Source organism: Chelonoidis abingdonii, chromosome 7, assembly GCF_003597395.2.
Source record: "Chelonoidis abingdonii isolate Lonesome George chromosome 7, CheloAbing_2.0, whole genome shotgun sequence".
Taxonomy (NCBI): domain Eukaryota; kingdom Metazoa; phylum Chordata; order Testudines; family Testudinidae; genus Chelonoidis; species Chelonoidis abingdonii.
This window is the reverse complement of record NC_133775.1, coordinates 74057883-74080899: the sequence shown is the minus strand read 5'-3', so window position 1 is coordinate 74080899 and position 23017 is coordinate 74057883. Positions and strand designations below refer to the sequence as shown.

Here is a 23017-nt window from a genome sequence, read left to right as displayed (position 1 = left end):
CAGATTTTACAGATGAGAGGGGAAGGTATTTTGCCAGTGTCAGTCTTTGAAGAAGTGAGTGAGCATGTGCAGAGAGAGAAGTGGAGGCAAGAGGGGTAGAGGGTTTAGGGAAGGAGTCCAAGGGGGCTGGGATTGTGGAGTGGGAGTCAGTTAGAGTGCAGAAGTGGAGGCATTTGGCTGGGATGGTGGCAGAACTGGAAGAGGAGAGAACAAATCTGTACTGGAGGAAGTCAGCCTTGTTCCGAGATTTCTGCCGGAGATGCTCGGCGGTACGAGAGCAGAAACAGACAAGGTGGATGTTGGGTGTGAGCCAGAGCTGGGTGCTGGGAGGGCTGGGACCTTGTGAAGGGAGATGGGGGCAAAAGAGTCAAGGGTGGATGACAGCGAAGCATGGGGAGAATCAACAATCATATCAATGGAAGAAAATGCCAAATGGCCCCCTCTGATCGAACAGAGCTGCTCCCTGGGCATATCAGTCACACCTTCCCCATGCAGTGGCAAACAGTACAGCTTGTTACTCGTGTGAGCCCTTTGAGCTAGCACCATTGCAGGGGAGGGAGCTGGGCTGTGTGCTGACTGTTGCAGCATATGCAGAGCTGGTAACTGAGTACAAGGCTACCTTTGGCTCTCAGGCGCCTGCCCAATGCCAGCAGCAGCAAAGGGGCTGCCCAAATGTCCCTGAGGGTAGGTCCCTGGTGGACCATATCTCAAAATAACTTGGGGGGGGGGGAGGCAGAATCTGGCCTGCAGGATTTTTACAACTGACGATGTATGAAAAAGAGGAAACCCAGCTTGACTCTCTGATCTCAGGAGGACTGTGCAGGGCTCTCAGTTAGGGACAGAATCTCTTTATGTGTGAACTCAGGTAAGTGGGATGTGGTTTCAGTGAGGCTCAGTACACATGGGACTGTCATTTTCCAGAGCAGACCCACACCTTGACATGGGTTAGACTGAGTTAGGTGAAATACTGATTGCAGAGAATTCCCCAAAGATTGTGGCTCTTGTTCTGTGTGTGAACCAGTCCTGAGTTCGGGGACTGTAGGAGCCAGGGCCAGGGAATCACCAAATAGTTCGGATGAACCTGCTTTCCAGCAACTGTGACTCTAGCAACTTGGGTCAGTCAGCCGCTCTGGGCTCTTGATTAACTCCTGAAAACCCCCATCCTCTGGGAGTCGGGTTATTACCAGAAAGGTGATAATAGTACAGGGCATCCCCTCATTAATAGAGCCGCCCCCTTTGTGTATCCAGCCCTGCCAAGAATAGCACAGTCCCTAGAGGGCGAGGCCTTCACTGTGGCCCATATGTGACTGGAGCTATTGTCCCATGGACACCTCCCTGCTATATAATGTCTGTGTAGCAAACACAGCACATATCCAGGGGATATGAGGACTGTACTTGTGAGGATGCTCCTGCAGCACTTATGTAGCGTCACCACTAGAGGGTGACAGAGAGCCATGCTGCATTGGCATGAGTCACATCCTGATGTATTTTTAGGACTCACTGCAGGTCCCGGATACAAGGTTGGGTGCTCAGTCAGAGTTAAGGGGGAAAGTTCATATGAGTAACTAAAGTGTTACAGATCCCAGTGCCAGGGTCCCATCTGCATGCAGGAGGCATCTCAGCCTGGGTGTGAACTCAGCCGGAGAGGTCAGCTGTCTGTCCCCCGCGGGGACCCTCATGGAAACATTGAACTCCAGCCCTTCCCCCCAGTCCAGTGGTGGTCTCCTGTGCCCTGAGAGCAGGGCGTGTGAGGGGGAATCAATGCGGTGATAGATCCTGACTCCGATCAGAACTGTGCTGGGCTTGTTTTCTGCTACTGCCAATTTCTCTCTCCCTGTTGCATTGATCTGCCCAGTGTCTCCCATCGACTCGGACTTCCTTTGGGTCCATCCCCTCCATGCTCCCTGGTCTCAGCCTGCCAGCTCTTTGGGGGAGAACACAGCTCTCTGCGGGGTGGGTGTTCCTGTTCCAAGGGTGGAGAGGAGAAGTGTCCGCTGTGGCCATGAGAGGCAGGGGCTCAGCAGAACATTAGCAGCCTCGGTCCATTCCCCAACCCCAATTCTATGGAAGCCAGGGACCCCCTTCTCCCCCTGCACCATCCCCTCCCAGCCAAACTCCTAGAGACACTCATAGCAGGACCTGTCTGACAGCAAACTCCCAAAGACTCAAACCCTCTTCTCCCTCAAACCAGAGCGGGGAGAGGTCGCGGCTATTTTCTTCATAACCCTTCACTCTGTTGTTTGTCTGGCTTCTCAGTAGAGCTATAGAATAACCCAGGCCCCACATGGCCACATGCCAGCCCCAGGGAAATCTCAGGATCTGGGAAGAGCCCAGCTCCATCATTGTAGCTCTCAGCAACGGGACAAATTCTCGTGGTCTCTGGATGCAGGAATTTCCATGCCCTTGGGTGCATCTGTGACATGAGCCTGGGTACCCAGCTACTTTGCTCCCTCTGCACTGAGCTACTGAGTGTCTCCTGGGAAGACAGGCCAGCCTCCTCGCCCACTCTGGTGCAGCGCTGACCGCATCGCCCTCTTCACAGCTGGGCTTTGTGCTGAAGGGATGACCTCATGGTGCGCAGCTGGGATGCTCTCGGTGCCTCTTCGCTTAGTTCCACAGTCAGGCAGTTTTTTACCTCCTCCACATCTCAATGAAAGTTCTTTGCTTGTGGATGGTGTGAGGCAGCCACTCTGACAGGCTTTGCAATCAGGAGGAGTGGGGCAGAAATGTCTAATTTTCTGTCTCTCCTCTGTCAGGTTGGTTGCACAATCACTCATCTCTGGGTTTCCACTGCACGTGGAGTCTCCTACTGTCTTCTCCCAGTTTGGGATCAGCGAGCTGCCAGTTTTGTACGGCTCTGCTTTGATTTCTGGATTTCACTGTGGTGAGAATCTGCTAGTGGGAAGGTTCTGATTAGAAACTCAGAGCTGCTTTTGATTTGTGACCTTTTCCCTGGTTAATTTATTGTTATTTTAGTTCTTTGAGTTGGGCTCACTTCTGAGATCTGGCTCTTGACTCTTCCCTGTCCCTTCTCCACTCTTATCCCTCCTCCCTCCACTCTGCTCCTCTGCATTCAAGTCAGGCAGGCTCCTTCTCTTCTGTGCTCCAGCAGGAGGCACACCATGCACACAGGAGAGACAGCATTACATGTTCAGTCACTCTCAGGGGACAGAGCATGTGCAATCTGGTCAGCACATATGAACTGTGTGAGGATGGAGCATGCTCAGTGCTGTTGGAATCCTTTGAGAATTTAGGTGCCAGAGTCTAGGAAACCTCTCCTGAATGTGTGTGAACCGTGATTTTCCTAAGACTTACAGAACTTGGCTAACTTTCGGTGGCCAGTAAAACACACACGTTTCTGACACCAGGGTGACCCTTCCTGCCACATTTCAAGTCCCTGCTCCAAAGCAGAGAGCTTCTCAAGGAAACAGTTTGAAGAATTTTTAATATGGGCAAAAAAAAGCGTTTCCCCCGACTTCGTTCTCAGATATGGCTGGAGCATTTTAGCTGAACCCTTCCAACAATTGTCAGCCTGAGGCAGGTGCCTGGCATGAAACATTTCAGCCTGATCCGTTAAAGTTTGCCTGACTTTAGAGCAGCTGAAAACCAGGTCTTATAATAGGAAGTGTCAGGCAACCTTACCTCCAGGCAGTGCTACCAGCCCCACCTCCAATCAGGGGACACCACGAGAAGCCATTGGAAACGAGGAGATGGAGACAGCCTCATGTGTTGTACCTGCAGGACACAAGCAATGTTCTGTGGGGCACAGTTTGGGAAGTACTGCTCTAGCACAATCCCTGGGGGCAGAAGCCCCCATAACAGCTCCCAAAAGCCAGGGAGAGGTAGAACACACCAGCAGGGGGACCAAGGTGATGGTGGCAAACATCCTGTTAGTGCCACTATACGTTTTGTGGGTTTCCATAGGCGGGATAAGCTAAATGGAAAGAAAAGGGCGGGGGCGAGGGGGAGGCCAGAGGAGGAGGAGCAGGTGTGGAGGGAACCTGAGTGGAAGTGACTGTGGGTGTGTCTACACTGGAGCTGGCAGAATGATTTCCAGTGTGGGTAGGCACACCAGCACTAGCTCTGATCTAGCTAGTGCACTAAGAACAGTAGCATAGCCACGGCAGGAGGCACTAGCCGCCCAGAGTACATATGGGGTCTTGGACAGGATTGTGCTGTTCACACCATTCTGGCTACCCTTCTGTTTTTAGGTGCTAGCCATCAGCGCTAGTGAGGGTTTATCTGCAAGAAATGACACCCCTGGCTCCAGTGTAGCTGCACCACCTGGGGCAGAGGGGGAGCCTGGATCAAACAGCCAGTCAGTAGAGGCTAGAGAGAAAATTCAAGTTTTGCTTGGACTGTCCAGGGGTCCTTCCCCAGCTGGCTGGAGTCTCTGGCTGCGGTAGCTGCTCTCTGCAGTTCTCCCCCAAGGTCTCATGGTGGGCAGGAGGGAAGCCACCGCCTGGGTCCTCTAATGCAGTGGTTTCCAAACTATGGGTCACGACTCAGTACTGGGCTGTGGAATGGAAGGCACTGGGTCACGGTAGCTCTGGTCAGCACTGCCGACTGGGCCATTAAAAGTCCTGTTGGTGGTGCTGCCCAGCTAACGCAGGCTAGTCCCTACCTGTTCTGACACCGAGCTGCACCTCAGAAGCAGCCAGCAGCAGGTTCAGCTCCTAGATGGGGGGGGGGGGGGGGTATGGGCCTCCGCATGCTGCCCCCACACCAATCACCGGTTCTGCACTCCCATTGGCCGGTTCCTGGTCAATGGGAGCTGGGGGTGGAGGGGTGGTGCCTGCGAGTGAGAGCTGCACAGAGCTGCTTGCACACACACCACCGCCTAAGAGCTCGACCTGCTGCTGGCCACTTCCAGGGTGCAGTGCGGCCCAAGGTGCCAGGACAGGCAGGAAGCCTGCCTTAGCCCCCGCACTATGCCACTGACTGGGAGCTGCCTGAGGTAAGCCCATGCCCCAACCCCACGCCCCAATTCCCTGCCCCAGCCCGGAGCCCCCCTAAACCCTTCCTGCACCCCAAACCTCTCATCCCCAGCCACACCCCAGAACCTGCACCCCCAGCCCAGAGCCCCCCAAACCCAGAGCCCCCTTCTGTACCCCAAACCCCTCATCCCTGGCCCCACCCCTCACCCCTACACCTCAGTCCTCTGTCCTAGCCGTGAGCCCCTCCCACCCCTTGATTGGGTCACGGGCATCAACAGTTTTCTTCAACTGGGTCGCCTGAAGAAAAAGTTTGAAAACCACTGCTCTAGTGCCATACAATCGTGTGTGTGTGGGGTCCTCCTAGGGACGATTCTGGGTCTAGAGAGATGCTTGGGGGAGGTGTGGCCCCATGGCCCCTGCTCTGGCTGCTTCTGTGCCTAGCATGCCTAGTATAGGGGTGTGAGAGTCTTCTGTTTGGGGAGGCTCACACGCAAGTGCCAGAAGCTCCCTAGAAGTAGGGGGACGCCAGTGTCTGGACCATGGCCCTGCCCCCGCTCAGCCTCTTCACCTGAGGCCCCACCTGCTGCTTGCTCCTCTCCGCCTCCTTCCCCGAGGCTCCGCCCGCTCACTTCTCTCTGCCTCTTCCCCCAAGACCCCAGCCACCTGCTGCTCACTCTTCTCGGCCACTTCCCCCACGGTCCCCCATACTATACTCGCTCTGCTCTACCTCCTTCCTGGAACAGGGCAGGCCATGGGGCCATGCCCCCATCATCTTTTCCTGCCTTTGACAAGCGACAGGAGAGGAGGGGGCAGAAGAGCAAGCGGTGGAGGGGAGCCTCAGAGGAAGACGTGGAGCGGAGCATGAGCGGGGCCATGGTCTGGACACCAGTGGCCACCCCCACTTCTATGGAGCTTCATTTCGGGTACTCCAGAGGTGGTGGCAGGCCAGCATGCCTCGAGAGGGGTGACCTAGGCCACATCCACGGCATTTCCCCTCTACACGGCTTAGCCTCCCCTGGCCTCTTCTATGTGCCGCCCATGTAGCTGAGTCTCAGTTAGCACCATCCCTGGGAGACTGAAGCCTCCTGATCAGACCACAGCCTCCTAGCCTGAGGCCCAGGGGGAGGAGCCTTGCTGATAGCTGACATCCAGCACAGTTCACACCCCCATCCCCACCACTAATGACTGGGGACCAGCTCCACTGTCTCACACCAGCCCTAGGCCGGAGCCCTCTGAGACCCCCTGCAAACACTCAAGGAGACGCTGGCTGGGCGCCATGGTTTGGGGACGGGGAGAGAAATGTCTGATGGTTCATCTTTTGCAGGCAACGCCTCCATGCTGACTGAGATGCTGCTCCCACCCGCTGGCAGTGCTGGGATGGTAAGGATCATCCTCTCCAGCCGCTGGGGTAAGCGAGGGGATGCTGAGGTCCTGGCAGGCTTGTTCTGGGATGGGGGTCCCTGTGTTCCTGGGGCAGTGCTGGCATCATTGGATCCCTCCCAGGACCAGACTGTCTCAGCGACTAGGCAGTAAAGTGAAGGTGCTAGGCCAGGCCTTTTATCTAGAGGCTCTGCATGGGAGACCCTGTTCCCCTTACATGGGGGACTTGTGTGTTTCATGGTGACCTTGTTTCCAGGCGGTGACCCTGGGCTCCAAGAACACTGGTGTCAGCCTCACAAAGGGGCCCTTCCCTGCCGCTAGGAGGGGATGCCCCTTCCACAGCTGCCTCTCCCTGCCTGCCCTCTGGGAACGGCCTGGCAGCCGCTCACCCATGATGCCTCGCTGACCAGAAAGAGCCATGCACGTGGGCATGTGTCCACATAGCCCAGGGAGTTCTGCCAGATGAGCCCTGTTCAGGGGCAGGCCTGGTGCGATCCCTGCAGGCTTGTCTACAAACACGTGGCTCAGTGAGCCCGGTATGAGCAGGGGATAGATGGACAGATACAGACAAGCAAATGGCCTCTAACTTTCATCAGCACTAACCAGCCACAAGCGTGCTCTCCTCCCCACCCCTGATTGCACCACCAAGCTGCAGGGTAACTGGCCATCCTCAGCCAGTGCCTACCCACCCGTCATCTACGAATGGTCCTTGCATGGACTCGTCTGATCCCTTCTCTTTGGCCTGTGGGGCTCTCCTCTGCCTCTGAAATGTCTCCCTCTGTCCCCACAGCAGCAGGGTCTGGAGGCTGCAAACTGGTCCCTGCTGACACGGACAGAGTGTTTGCGAGTGGGAGGCCACCTGGTGGGGAGCAGCTGTAACTACATGCCTGACATCACCTTCATTTCCTTCATCGTCTTCTTGGGGACGTTCCTCTGCTCCATGACGCTCAAGAGCTTTAAAACCAGCCGCTATTTCCCCACAGCCGTGAGTGTTTCTCATCCCACCCCCTGCTCTGCAAGTACCGAGGGCAATGTGAGGAGGGTGCAGCTGTTTCTTCCTTGCAAGGCTCTGTACATTTAGATGGCTTTGTGCAGACAGCTCCTGCTTCCCCTGCTGAGTGTAAGCATCTCAGCATATGCAGTACAGCTGCTACCGGCCAGCCATGGCAGGACAGCCCCAGAAATAACCCTGAAAATCAGGAGCATTGCTTTAGAAAGTTATATAAATCTCCAAGTGTTGCTCAGCCCAGCAACGTCTGACGTCCTGCAGCTCACAGAGGCGGCGCTGGTGACCTGCTGAGTGCTGTGCTCTTTCCTGGTCACGTATATCTCACCCCAACCCACATACAGGGCCTCCCCCAATAGGTCTCAGAGTGGTGGCACCCAGGGGGTAAGAGGCATTATCCTCATTTCACAGACTGGGAAACTGAGGGTTGGAGAGACTGAGGCCAACATTCCCAAATGTGCTACTGCCTGCGGGCACCCAACAGGACACTGCTGGCAGTTTCAGGCAGGACACTTAGCAAAGGAGGCACCCAAAATCAGTGGCCCCTTTTGAAAATGTCAGCCAAGGCCACAGCGGGGGTAGGGGGACACACTGGGAATAGAACTCAGGGCCTCAGTTCTGAATGGGGTCAGCACCACCCCAAAGGACAGTTGGGGAGCCCTCCTCAGTAACACTGGGCTTTCCAGCTCCCACCCAACAAGAAAGAAGTGCTAAAGTGCTGTTTAACCTTCCTCTCTTCCTCTTTGGGGCTGGGGCGTCAGCTTCACCTTCATCCTGCCCAAGAGCAATTTAGTGCATCCACCAGAATTGTCCCCCCCAATCAAAGCTAGCGGCTTCCCCTGGTGGTGGGCTATACTGGGCATGCGTGGGAGACTGGCTTTATAAGGAAAGGCAGAGAGCCTGGGCCTTGCTGCTCACGATCCACCAGACTTTATTCCACACTCTCCATAAATAACCTCCCACAGCTTCCTAGTGAGCCTTCTGCAGGGTCGGAGCTAGGTTTCAGGGATAGCAGTGTTAGTACGTATTAGCAAAAAAAAAAAAAAGAGTCCTTGTGGCACCTTGGAGACTAACAAATTTATGTTAGTCTCTAAGGTGCCATTAGAACTGGCAGCAGGGGGCATTCAAAACATTTATTACCTCATCTCCCACATTCCCTCCATCCCAGTGCAGGGGGGTCACCAAGATCTCTTATAAGAGCATGAGCAAGTGCTGGCTTCATTGTGTGATGTCTCTTGCTTTTCACTGTGGGGTGTTTCTGGAGGACAGAGCCAGGGGTATCTCTGGGATGTGCAGATTGCCCTCCCACCCCGAGCGCACAACAACTAAGCATTCTTAAAGCACAGCATGGCCCAGATCGAGTCCCAGATAGCAAGTGGGACACCTTTTTCCCTGGGGACGGAGGGCTGTAGTTTCATATATAAGACAAAGACCCTACCAGCAGGACTGTCCCTGTAATATTGAGAGGTCCGGTCGCCCTACCTGCGGGTGTCTGATAACACCCTCCTAATGGCTTTCTTTGCTCCCTTAGCTGAGGAAGCTAGTGAGCGACTTCTCCATCATCCTGGCCATCCTCATCTTCTGCGGGATTGATGCCATTCTGGGGCTAGAGACCCCCAAGCTCATCGTCCCCAGCGAGTTCAAGGTGAGAACTGACTGGGTAATGAGAGGGGGAAAACAGAGGAATTGCTGGGAAGGGGGGCTCACGAATGGAGAAGCAATTGAATTTGGGGAGCTGGGATGATGTATATAGGCAGTGATAATAGATTTGGGGGGAAGGAACTGTGCATGGGGCACCCACGTTAGATTCTAATGCAAACTATGCATCACGTATAGAGGCTTTTTGCAGAGCCCATGTAGACAGGGCTCCCTGTGTGCATCTTCACTGCCAGTTCAAGGGTGCCGTGTGTGGTAGGTCCCAGCATGCAAAGGGGTATCCAGGTCCCAGTAGCCAGCCTGCATTGCAAACTGGGAACTGCATTTTCTAAAGGCTTCACCCGCTACATTGACAGTGGAGATGCCTGCACTCTGCTCTGCTCCATGCAGATCAGATGCAGTCCTTGGGCTCCCATGATGTTGCCTTTCATCCCTTGGCTTGGCGAGATTTGCAAGCCCTTGCTCCTATGAGGAGCCCTCCACATTTCTCTCTGGGCCCAAGCTGCAGAGCATATTCCTGGATCGCAGCCCCAAGGCTGACGCTGGGGATCTACGGGTACATGCCCAGCAAAGCTGCTCAGTAGGCTGTCCATAGACCACTGAGCAGTTAATTAGTCCTACGTCGCTTTCGGTTGACCTGTTCTTGCTGCAACGGACACATCATTCCTGTTGCTGATCAACCCCAGGCACTGGAAGTGCTGCACGGCTCATGTTGTCGGGAGACTGGATGGCTGAGGCACTGGTGCCCACAGGCAAAGATGAGTGATGCAGCTGCCTGGGGTCCCATGTTGCCCCTCACTCATAATCCTGCTTGCCAGCCAGAGCCACACCCCAAATCCCTCATCCCTGCTCTCCATGGTCTCCAGGCATTGTTACAATGGGCCCCCTGCCTCAGGCCAGCCCTGGGCTCAGGCAACGGGTAATGAAATACGAGGCGTTCCCCTTCATACTGCCTCACAGCTTCGCACCCAGCTGGAATCGGAGCAGCTGGAAGCTGTTACCCTCTGATCATGGTGATCTGATCCTGACCTGAGCTGAGTCCCTCAGTCCAGCATCTAGTGAGCCATCCACCCTACAAACTCCTCCATTGCAACTGGCACGAGTGGGCCACCTTGCTGGCAGGCTCAGCAGAGAATCCTGCATGAGCCATGGAGAGTGAGGCCCCTAGCAAGACTGCGGGTGGTGGTGAGTGTGACGCCAGCCCGGCTGCTGGCCCCACTCTGTGGATCTAGGCACCACTCCATTCACTGTAAAAGAAAGGGATTCCATGCTGCCCAGTTCAGTGCTGCTCCAGGGTTTAGATGGGCCCCTGGGGGACCAGCTGCTATAAGGCCTGCCTGTCTAATTCCCTCTACCCCACAGTCTTGACTCATCTTCTTCAGCACTAGAACTAGAGCAGGACCAAGTAGCACTTGAAGCTGCTCAGCAGCTGGATCTCAGGGGCCAACATGCCAACAGGGCTGGACAGCTTGTTGAGACTCCCCTGCAGAGCTTGCAGACTGTCTGGGAATCCAAGGCAGCCCTCAGAGCGTAAGGAGGAGCTCCAAAGAAAGGGGAGACCTTTGCTTGACCTCCCCTCCCAGAGGGCCAGTTCAGATGGGTACCCCGCAGACTGGGAGTGTAGGAAGTAAGGGATCCACCGTCCCAGGGCCCCATACTCTGATGCCAGAAACTCTCTCCAGAATTGTCCAGCCCATCACGGAGGTCACAAAGAGAGGAAGGGAACAAGGAACGGTGCCTGAGAACTTCCCCTGGAGCGACCATACCTTTCCTGGCTGCAAACTCAATGCCCCCTTTGTCATAAACAGATAGCTAAGGGTTAATGTTTCTTTCACCTGTAAAGGGTTAACAAAGGGAACCAAACACCTGACCAGAGGACCAATCAGGAAACCGGATTTTTCAAAGCTCAGGGAGGGAATGTTTGGGTCTGTGTCTTTTGTCTATCTCTCGCTATGAAGGATCCTTTCCTATCTCAGCTCTAAATCTCAGTTCCAAGTTGGTGGCAAGGTAAAAAGACAGTAAAAGCTTTTATGGGTTTTTTTGTTTTACAATGTGTGCAGTTGCTGGAATGTTTAATTGTAATTCTTTTGAATAAGACTGTTTATCATATTTTCTTTTAAAGAATCGACCTTGTATAATTGTTATCTCTGATACAGAGAGTATTTTATGGTCTTCTTTCTTTATGTAAAGCTTTCTTTTTAAGACTGTTGAGTTCCTCTGGCTAAGGCCAAGGAAACGAAGAAAGGGAAATTCTCTTGTTTAGATCTCACGAGGCGATCTGAACAGCCTAGGGAAGAAAGGAGGGGAGGAAGAGATACTTGAATCTCGTCGTGCTCTGTGTTTCAAGACTTGAAGTGTATCTCCAGGGACCCTGGAGGTAAGAGGAGAACAAAGGGGGAGTTATGGTCCCTTGTGTAAAGTACTATTCAGGACATCTAGTCTTGGCCCCCAGGGAACTTTTGGGAGATCCGAGGAGTCAGGCCCTGGAAATCCGCTGTGGCTAGTGAGTCAGCATCTAAAGCTGTAATTTAGCTGAGGGTTCGATGTCTAGCTCTCAGTCTATGAACGCTAAGGTTCAATATTCTGGGTAGAAGCTATGACATGACTTATATAAAAAAAGAAAAGACATAATCTCTCTGCATCAAGATAACACATATACGTCATTGCTTAAAGACAAATGATGAATAAACAGCCTTATTTTACAAAAAAAAATAAACCATTTAAACATCCATGCAAGCTACACACATGTAAATACAAAAAAAACCAATAAAAGCTTACTGTCTTTTCTACCTTTGTACTCACAACTGAAACTGAAGATTAGAAGCTTGAAGATAGAAATCCTCTCATAGCTGAGAGATCAGAACAAAAGACAACAACCAAACATTCCCTCCCTGAGCTCTGAAAAATCCGGTTTCCTGATTGGTCCTCTGGTCAGGTGTTTGGTTCCCTTTGTTAACCCTTTACAGGTGAAAGAAACATTAACCCTTAGCTATCTGTTTATGACACCCTTTGTCACCTGACGCCCCAGGCAAATTGGTAACATAAATCTGTCACACCTTCTGAGTCACAGCATCAGATACACCTGGGCAGTGCAGGAATAGGGGCCAGATTGACAGCCCTGGGGACTGACCTCATTATGTTAGCCATGGAACAAATGGGCAATGGCAGGGCAAGCACCCTCCAGGTGCCAGCGTGCCCCACGCCTCTCAATCCTGGGCCTGCTGAGCTAGTCCAGCCAGGGGGCAATCAGGGAAAGCTGCAGTGATGGTGTCATCACACGGAGAGCTCTCCACTCGCAACAGCACTGAGAAGTCCATCTAAGTCACAGGACACTGGATGATAATGGCTTTCTGTGACCTCTCCCTTCCCCTCCTTCCCTCGCCTGCCCAGTCTGTGGCAACCCTTCTCTTTCCAGGTCTGCTTCTCCATGCTGCCCCTAAAGGTGACACACAGACCCACTCCTCAGTCCCCCACTGGTTGTTCAAACCTCATTGTGCAAGACAGAGCCATGGGGCTCTGTAACCCCTCAGCTCTCCAGCCCTCCACCCCAACCGTGCAGATGGGAATGTGTGGGGCTGCATCCCACCTTGTGCGTTCCCCCGCATTCAAGTCGGCTCCTGAGAGCTGGGGGTATGGAACAGATCCAGAACGTGCAATGCTGTGGAACAGGGAGAATTTTGCGTACACTAGGCCACTTTCCTCCCTGGAGTAACTCTGCTGAGTCCTCTGGGCTGACACCCGAGACCAGCCTGGCCCCTGTGTTTTCCATCCAGCTCTTTCCCTTTCAGCACTCTCTGCAATTACAGAGCCAAGAGGGATCTGCAGAAAACTCAGGGACTGTGGGATTTTATAGCCCCTTACCTTGACACTGCCCTCCCAACCCAGCTCTGCAGGGTGACTTCCTTTCTTGTGAAGGAGGAGGGGGGAATCGCCAGCCAATCCCTTGATCTATAAATAACCTCAGCTTAGCAACTGGACCCAAACTAAACAGTCATGTAATCATGCAAATGATGCCACAGCATGCAGCAAAGCAGGAGACACCAGCTCAAGTCTGGGCTTGGGTTCCCTCCCCCCCGCTCCCCCCAGGCCTGCGTGTTGAAAGGAATTAGCAGAGGCTGCAGAGATAGTGTGCAGGCTCTATGGCGGCCCATAGCTCCCTGTTTGGCGGATTGTGCATCAGGTTAATGAGGGAACCACTTGCCCATTCTCTAAGCTGGAGGCAAAATGCCACCTGGCAAATGTGGGGGAAATGCCAGGCCTGGAAGGGGCAGGGCAAGGCACCCTGGCCTGAGCAGAATGGCTGCTGTGACGTGTTTTGGCTGAAGGCCAGGGTGTATTAGGACATCTGTAATGATTAGGGCCTCTGGCAGCTTTTCTCAATAGATCTCAAAGGGTATTTCTTAATTAAAGCACATGCAGCACTCCTGAGTCCAGAAGGTCCTATTATCCCCATTTTAGAAATGCTTTCACTGTGGAATTATGCCTAAGATCATATTTTGTCAGTGGAAGAGCTGGGAATGGAGAATGGGAGATATCGCTCACACTCCTGCTCTAACCAATGTCCCACGCTGCTCTCTCTACCTGCATATTTTTAAAGCACTGGGTCTTTTCACATTCGTCATCTTTTTCTAGATTCTCCATACCTACCTTCTTACCATGGATATAGGGCTCTATTGCATTTGCCCTACTGGGCCTGGTTTTCAGACTCCAGGGAGACATGTAGAAAGGTATGCACAAATTTGTGCCTGATTTGTATGTGTACTGGCACAGGCACCTACATGGATCTGGATTTGCATGAATACACGGCCAGACAGACATCTTCACTAGACAGACAGCCCATGGGGATGTGAAAACCAGGCCCACAAAGGCTGCCATGAAACTAGTGTTACCAGCACTCACAATTGCAAATTTAGTATTTGTCTTCAAACCCCAGCTCCTGGTGTCATGTGAATACAGGACAATCTCAGCTTTCATTTAAAAAAATAAGTGTTGCTAGCCCTCATGGTGGCAGAAAAAAGCTTGAAAATGTGACTCAAAAGTTTTAAATCCAGCAGGCAAAGAAAAAGCCCCGCCCCCATTTTTTTATTATTTTCTAAAAATCTCATGATTTTAAATCAGTTTTTGTGGGCCTGACTCATGATTTCTGAGTGTTGGGTTGGTACCAATGTGAGACCATGGCCTGGATCCCTCCCCATGTGCCGTGCAACAGGAGCAGCTGGCTGCACAGGCCTGGTCCTATCTCTCGGGGCAGGACTGATGACCTTGCACAATAACAGGGAACAGTGGCTGTTGGTTAACGTTGATCAGCTGGAGCATGGCCAGGAGCGAGCACAGATGGGGTTGTTCACAAGCATCCAGGGCTCGGCTTGGGGGACTTGCTTACTGCCTCTTGGGGCCTGGCCGCTGCCATGGTGCAGAGCACAGATTGCCATTCCAGTTAGTCAGGAGGAGCATTTTTCCTCAGATGCAAAATTGTACAATGGCCAGGGAGAGGGGAGTGAGGGTTCCCTTTCCTCTGAAGCATCGTTTGTTGGCCATTGCTGGTGACCTAGTAGAGAACCGTCTGGGCCAGTGGTCTGACCTGCCCAGCCCAGCCCACCCCAATGGGCTGTTGCCTAAAGTGCTCTTTGCCCATTAGTAAGTGCAGTGCAGGGTGCTGTAATGTGCAATCTGACCCCTTGCACTCCCCATGCAGCCCACAAACTCCCAGCGAGGCTGGGTCGTATTTCCCTTGGGAGTGAACCCCTGGTGGGTTTGCCTGCTCTCTGCAGTGCCTGCCGTTCTGGTCATCATCCTCATCTTCATGGACCAGCAAATCACCGCCGTCATCCTCAACCGCAAAGAATACAGGCTCCAGGTCAGTGTGGGGCAGGCCAGCCGGGGCATGGCAGGAGGCTGGCAGTGGGGATCTGGGTATAGTGGGAAGTTGGCAGTGCAGGGCAGACTGGCCCAGGGCTGGCGGGAGGCTGGAGGTGCTGGGGATCTAGGTATAGTGGGAGGCTGGCAATGCGGGACAGGATGGCCCAGGCATGGCAGGAGGCTGGTGATGTGGGACAGGCTGGCCCGGGCATGGCAGGAGGCTGGCAGTACGGGGCAGGCCGGCCCGGGCATGGCGGGAGGCTGGCAGTACGGGGCAGGCCGGCCCAGGCATGGCAGGAGGCTGGCAGTACGGGGCAGGCCGGCCCGGGCATGGCAGGAGGCTGGCAGTACGGGGCAGGCCGGCCCGGGCATGGCAGGAGGCTGGCAGTACGGGGCAGGCCGACCCGGGCATGGCAGGAGGCTGGCAGTATGGGGCAGGCCGGCCCGGGCATGGCAGGAGGCTGACAGTATGGGACAGGCTGGCCCAGGCATGGCAGGAGGCTGGCAGTATGGGGCAGGTCAGCCCGAGCATGGCAGGAGGCTGGTGGCATGGGGAAGGCTGACTTTGAGATGGGAGAATGGGCTGTATTAGAAGGAATCACATAGGCTTGTGCCCTGTTCAACACCTTGCGGGTTTCCTTAATCCCAGGGCTCCAGGGAAACAGTCATGTCTGCCCAGAAATTGGCAGCCGGTAGGTTAAATCCCATCTGTTCTAGGGGCTCTAAGGGGGGGGGCTCGGATTGCCAACTTTCTAATTGCACAAACCCAAACACCCTTGCCCCGCCCCCTACCCTGCCCCTGCCCCACCATGGCCCTGATCCTTGTCTCGCCCCCTCTCCGAGGCTCAGTGCCCCACTCACACCATCCACCCCCCTCTGTCGCTCGCTGTCCCTCATCCTCACTTGCTCATTTTTGCTGGGCTGGTGCAGGGGGTTGGGGTCCAGGAGGGGGTGAGGGTGTTGGCGGGGGGTCCGGGCTCTGAGGTGGGGCCACAGATGAGGGGTTTGGGGTGCAGGAGGGGGCTCCGGGCTAGTGGGGTGGGGCCAAGGGCTTCAGAGTGTGGGAGGGGGCTCCAGGCTGAGGCAGGGGATTGCGGTGTGGGAGGCGGTATGGGTTCTGGGCTGGGGGTGTGGGCTCTGGGGTGAGGCCAGAAATGAGGGGTTCAGGGTATGAGAGGGGAATCTGGGCTGGGGCAGGGGGCTGTGGTGCAGGAAGGGGTGAGGGCTCCGGCTGGGGGTGCAGGCTCTGGGGTGGGGTCAGGAATGAGGGGTTTAGGGTGCAGGTGAGGGCTCCAGGCTGAGGCAGGTGGTTGGGGTGTGAGAGGGGTTTCAGGGTGCAGGTTCTGGGCAGGTGGCTCCACAGAAGCGGTGACATGTCCCTCAGCTCCTACGTGGAGGCATGACCAGGTGGTTCTGCACACTGCCTCTGCCTCCAGGCACTGCCCCTGCAGCTCCCATTAGCCGCTGTTCTCGGCCAATGCGAACGGCAGAGTTGGCGCTTGGGCGAAGCAGGGGCAGCACATGGAGCCTCCATGGCTGCCCCTATGCCTAGGAGCCAAGGGACATGTCACCGCTTCCAGAGAGCTGCATGGAGCCAAGTAGGGAGCCTGCCAGCCCCGTGCCAACTGGACTTTTAACGGCCTGGTCAGCGGTGCTGACTGGAGCTACCAGGATCCCTTTTCAACCAGCCATTCTGGTCCAAAACCAGACACCTGGTTACCCTAGGTGGGGCTCCCTGCATTGGTGTCTAATGCAGTACGAAGGGCTGGATTATCATGGGGTCATCTCCCCTGGGTTAAAGCGGATGAGACAGGAAAGGCTGATAGGTGTCCATGTTAACAGGAGATGCAGCTTGCTGGTATTGTGTAGTGATGGGCACAGTGAGGTCTGTCTCTGAATGGAGTTCTGCCTCAGCGAGCCAGGCCCCAGAAGGGGGATGGGTGCCTGCAGAGCTGGGGAGGGGCATGTTGCAGCTGCTCCCCGGCCCAATTTCTATCAGCATGAAGAATCTGGACTAATGCAAAAGCAAATCCAACCCGGGGGCTGTCTGTGGGCTGGTGAAGGGCTCTCCCAGGGGAGTGCTGGGCCCTGCATGTCTGTCCCCGCATTTGGGGACATGGTGACATTTGAAAACAAAGGTACTGTGCAAAATCAATGCACTGGCGGGGGGAGGGGCGCTTTCTTCCCCCCTCCCCTAGTCAGAAGAGAGGGAGCCAGGAATTCTCCCAGCTAATTGCCTGGTGGAGGCTCTCAGCCACTCAGGGACTGATCCTGTGAGGAGGTCACAGCCTCTGGGAAGATGCTGAGTACTCTCAGTTGGCCCTGAAGTCACTAGGAGATGAGGTCACTCAGCACTTCCCAAGATCGAGCCCTTAGCTTGGGTCACGACAAAGCCCCTAAATCCACAGAGGCCTCTAAACGCAGTGCTCTCCACATGACATCAATCTGAGCCCTGGGACTCCTGGCAAAGCAAGGGCCAGCTCCTCCCATCACCGAGGGAAACAAGGGCTTCCCCAGAGCCTTTCATGCTAGGATCTCAGCCTGCTTCTCCAGTGCCAGGCAGCATTGTCAGCTCCATTTTACAGCTGGGAAAAGTGAGGCCGAGAGAGACTAGTGACTTGCCCAGAGTTACACAGTGAATCAGTCAGGACTAAATGCCCAGTCTCCAGCCTCCCAGTGTCCTGATCTGAACACTAGGCCACACTGCCTCCCTTCAGACGATGCCTGCGAGGAACCTTTTCTTTGTGTTCCTCCTCTAGTCTCCCTAGCTTAGCTGCCTGTCTGTCCCTAGCATCCTGTGGCATCATTTGCCACAGGCACTGACGTCCCAGCTGAATGTACTAGCAGGAACCTGTCTGGCTGAGAGAGTGCCAGCTTTCTCTCTGACACTGCTGTGCCGCTTGGCCCCACCTTACCCAGGGCTGGGCCCTGCTGGCACTTGTTTTTCTCATGAGGTGTACTGAGGTTTTCCCTAACCTGCTCGCACAGGCACAAACTCAGAGCCAAGGACAAAGCCTTCTCCAATCATCAGACCTTGTGCTAAGACAAACAGGTTCATTGGGCCTGGGAATTGCACTTGGTTTTGTTCGGCTGAGCTGGGATTGTGACTTATCCAATTGCTCTTGCTGTGCTTGTTCACCTCCCTGATGCATATCAGCCCTCCGAAAGCATCTCCTAACTGTTACCAGCAGGAAGATACCCACTCTCCTTCCTTCCTGGAACAAACCCCTGCAGCAGCTGTTGTGTTAGTCTGACTTCCCTGCCTGGTTCTGAAGGCTGGAGCGAAACAGCCAGCTTAGCTTTGAGGAAGAGAAGGAGAAATGAGCTGCAGTGCCAGAACTAGGTACAAGTAGGCCTTAGTAAACAAGCCCTGCTGCATTCGGCAGGAAGTCTCCAGAGGCCATGGCGCAGGCTAGACTCACCCCCTAGAGCCAGATGAATGGTGGCAGAAACGGATTCGGGAATAACTTGGCAGAAAAAAGTACTGAGCTCAGTTCCCTGTGATTCCTGGGATCAGAGCATAGTGTTTGTTCTTTGGAGATGTCTCCATGTGGATTCCGTTCTAGACTGTGCATGTGCATGTGCTGTGCATGTGCCTGGAGTCTGGACAGCAGTGTCTGTTGGGGCGCATCTGTGCTGTGCATGTCCTCCTACCCCCTGCCAACTGACAGAATACCGTCACCATCCTTCAGTTCCTGCTTACAGCCCATGGCAGCAAGATGGAACCAAACCTGCTGCCCCTTCATGCTCTCTTGTAGTGCAATGACTTAGGGTTCATTCCCTTAAAATGACATTCTTTCCTTCCTCAAACTTTTGGGTTTTTTATTATTGTTTTGGCCACCACTACCACCTCATATGGCAGACTCAAAGCCTGCCCGTCCTGGGATGGTCCCATTCCTGCCCCTGCCAGGCAGAACTGCTGTTTATTTTGTTTAGGTGAGAGCCTCCCTCCCCATGCCTGACCGGCTCTATCTGCTGGTCTTTCTTGCCAAGAAGGAGAAACACCCAGGAGGCATGAGCCTAAAACCTTTTCTTCTGGAGCAGTCTAGGAGGGGCACTTTGGCACCCAGCAGAATGAACATCCAGCTCCAAGTCAGGCCTTTTCACTTCAAAATCCACGTCATCAGTGCCCCTGTCAGCCAGGCTGTGACTCCTAAAACCAGTACCAGTGTCTATACCCCCGCCTTGCGGTGGAACCCCTTCAGATTCTAACCTCAGACCAGAGACAGAGTACTCACATACTTCCAGTAACAACCTGCTGATTATTTTCCAAGAAAGGAACCCAGGTTCTCTTGAAGGAAACCACCTGCTTACAGGCTTTTTACGGCTCAAGACTGGTTTGTGGTTCTCGAACTCCAGGATGCAAATTTCTGTATCGGGACCCATCTGGCCCATAAAAAGGTCACATTTCACAGTAAGGCCCAGCCACTATCAATACCACGTCATTAACAGTGAGAGTCTTCACAAAATGCATGGCTGTGGTGGTCACAGATGTAAGAAGACAAGGCATTCTTGTCTATCCATATCTAGATGATTGGCTGATCAAAGGCAGATCTCATCAGGATGTTACCACAGCCCTAAACATAGATTGTGACCTATTCAGGAGTTGGACCTGATAGTAAACTACAAAAAGTAATCGCTCAACCCTTCACAGAGGATAGAGTTCATAGGCGCTCTCATCAAATTGGCAAAGGCATATCTTCCAGACGAAAGGTTTCAGTCTATACAGACAATATCCAACAACAAGATACATCCGTCAATTACATTGAGAAGCTGTCTCAAACTTTTAAGCCACATGTCATTTTGCACATGTGACACCACTAGCCCAACTTCACCTATCCCTGTTACAGGATTGGCTGAGGTCAGTGTGTCCCTATGAGACATCAAATGGACATGCATGTCATGATCCCAGCTCATATCCTGCCATCACTAGGATGATGGACAGACTCATAGAATGTGTGGAGAAGAGTACCCTACTCTGCCTCTCCTCCTCCAAAGACACTGATCAGAGATCACATCGGGAACAGGGTGGAGTGCTCACTGGAACCGTCTCCAAATACAGGGAGTGTGATCCCAGCAAGAGATTGAACTGCATATAAACCTCTTGGAACACAGGACGATCAGGTTAACCTGCAAAGCATACCTGCCAGCCTTAAGAAATTCCAGCACACAGAACCCAACAAACAGCACATTTGCAATATATTATCTAAACAAGAGGGGAGTTGCCCATTCCTCACCACTGTGCCAAGAGGCACTCAAACTATGGACTTGGCGTTGACTTCCTAGGATTACTCCAATTGCTCTTGTCTCCCAGCAGCCAACAGCAAATTGGGGACAGATTGTCTGCTAAAACAATTATGGTCTCTGAAGAGCACCATCCTCAGACTGAGATTTCATCGGAGAGGAAATTCCACCAGAGGAAACATGATGTGTCCAGTCTTTTGCGCCAGAGTAGGCATGAGCACAGGCTGTGTGCAAGACTGTCATAGTATAATTCCTCAATCTGAACCTTAGAGTTCAAATATGAGGTACTAGCATAAATTCCTCTAAGCTTAATTACCAGTTTAGAACCTGTAACGCTGCCACCAACCAGGAATTCCAGTGCCTGGTACACTCTGGTCTCCCCAGAACCTTGCCTGGGGACCCCCAAGACCCAGATTCCCTGAGTCTCACAACAAAGGGGAATAAACCATTTCCCTCCCCCTCCTTTCTTCCTCCCAGATTCTTCCCACCCTGGGGACACTAGGAGATTACCCTGCTTCAGTCCCTTGAAACACAACACAGAGAGATCAGGTTTCTCTCCCCCTTCTCCCCTCTTTACCTCTTCCCAGGCTTCTCCTCCCTGGGTTACCCTGGAAGATTACTGTACTTAAACTCCTTGAATTACAAAACAGAGAGGACAATTCACCTTCCCCCCTCCTTCTTTTTCCCCCTCCCAGTCGTTCCCTGAGAGAGACAGTAATCCTGGCACAGAGATTCCTATCCCCTTGAGCCTCAACTAGAATAGAAAATCAAACAGGTCTTAAAAAGAAAGCTTTTAATAAAAAGAAAGAAAAGACATAAAATCGTCTCTGTAATCAAGATGAAAAAAATTACAGGTCTGTTAACTTATAAAAAAATGAATAAACAGCCTTTTTCAGAAAACATACAATTTAAACATTTCCAGCAAACTACACACTTGCAAATACAGAAAAACAGTGTAAAAACCTATATGTATTTCTACCTGTACTTACAAATGGAAACAGAAGATTAGAGAGCCTGGAGATAGTGTAATCACCCTCAGAACCTAGAGAGCACTGACACAGAACAAGGACCCACACCCAAAAACTTCCCTCCCTTGAGATTTGAAAATATCTTGTTTCCTGATTGGTCCTCTGGTCAGGTGTTGTTTGTTACCCCTTTGCAGGTGAAAGAGACATTAACCCTTAGCTATCTGTTTATGACAAAGACACTGAATCCAGGTCTCATGTATGCATTTTGACTCCTCCCTCTGATACCCAGGGGGAAAGGGAAAATCAGTCAGGATACAGCTACACCAATCCTGATTGGCCGAGGCAGTTATGGCTGATATCTCGCCTCCGAATGTCAACACAGCCTCCAATGGCACTTCCAGACCATCCAGACATAATATCACAGAGCTGAGATCAAATTCTTCACCCAGACCCAAACTCATTACACCTGATGGCCCAGATGCTGGCTGGCTGAAGTGCTACTGACTGTTCCCATGACAAGTCCTACTGCACGGCAGGAAGCCCTCCACAAGGAAAACCTGCTCCTCGAAGTGGAGAAGGCTTTCAATTTGGGCAGCCCAGCACAACCTTGATGCATTGGAGCCCCCTGTTCTGAAGATCTTTGATTAGGTCCTGTACCTGGAATTCTCTGGACTCTCATTCAGTTCAACCAAGGTCCATTTTGCAGTGATTTTGCCATGCCATCCTCTCTTCCAGTCAGGCCCAGTATTCTCTCATCCAGCTGTTTCTAGGTTTTTAAAAGGATTGCTTCACACTTATCCACCAATCAGGGAGCTCCAACCTGCCTGGGATCTCCATATTGTCCTTTCTGGTCTCTTGGAACCCCATATTTGAGCCTTTTTCTGAAATCTGTCTACACCACCATACTGTCAAGATGGCCATCACACCAGCATGTGAGCCCTGAGCTCTCCTCGCCTATCCTCCTTCCACACATTCCACAGGTGGTGGTGAGCCCTCATCCCAAGTTTATTCCCAAAGATGGCTTGGACTTTGAGTTAACTCAATCTATTCATTTTCTCTCTCTCACCCGCAAGCCCCGCTGCTTCCTTGGAGAGAAAAAACTTCAGACCTTGGATGTCTCAAGGGCTTTGCTAAATTGCCTGGATAGGCCAAAGGGCTTTGTCCTGTCTCCCCTGCTGTGCTTCTGGAGCCATTTCTTCCAAGAGAGTATCTATGTGGATCACCCAGTGCAATTCAGGCTGCTTTCACATGATCGAGGGGATATTTCTCTGAGTATCAAAGCTCATCCACCAGCACTTAGGCTGCCTCTTCTGTGAATTTCAGCAACATGCCCATACCTGAGATCTTCAAGGCAGCCATGCAGAGTCATACCCCCTCACCTTCATTAACCATGATTGCCCTCAGCGTGGCTGCGAGATAGGACAGCAGACAAAACATATCAAAGAAGCACGGTTACCACAAGGTGTGTAATTATTCTTTATTCTCGAGGAGTCGGGCTGCTGCTGGGTAGCTGTGAAAATGTTCCAAAATCCCAAATTTTAGCACGAATGATTTTTTGTCTGTAAATTTGTAATGGAGAGCACATTATGTATGATTCATTAGCCCCCTGTTCAGTACATCCAGCCAGGATCAGGGACAAAATGTGACTTAAGCAACCAACCCCACCCCACTAATATAGTGACTAGAGCAGACGAGGTGAACAGTTTGTGAACAATCCATGCTTTACAGATGATTGTTCCACAGTAAATCCTACTGAGAATGAATACATTTGCCTTATATTGGGATTTGATTACAAATGACAGGCTAACCAGAAAGAGGACTAGGTACATAATTAGACTCTATCAGCTCAAGTCTTCACAGTGACTATGGTCATCACTCTACAATGCTAGTATTTTTATTTATAAGCCTTTGTAGTTTTTCTACAGACCAATGAACAGAAACAAAAAAGAACCAGAAACCATGAAGAG

At 52.7% G+C, this 23017-nt stretch overlaps 1 protein-coding gene across 1 annotated transcript in view; it reads left to right on the top strand.

Annotated features, from left to right (window-relative positions):
• The window catches only part of SLC4A9 (solute carrier family 4 member 9), a 54655-nt gene that overhangs the window by 16565 nt on the left and 15073 nt on the right, over positions 1–23017 (top strand). The window contains exons 12-15 of the mRNA XM_032801776.1: positions 6262–6317; positions 7108–7302; positions 8855–8968; positions 14675–14836. Coding sequence (XP_032657667.1) covers positions 6262–6317; positions 7108–7302; positions 8855–8968; positions 14675–14836 — 527 coding nt within the window. The remainder of the gene's footprint in view (positions 1–6261; positions 6318–7107; positions 7303–8854; positions 8969–14674; positions 14837–23017) is intronic.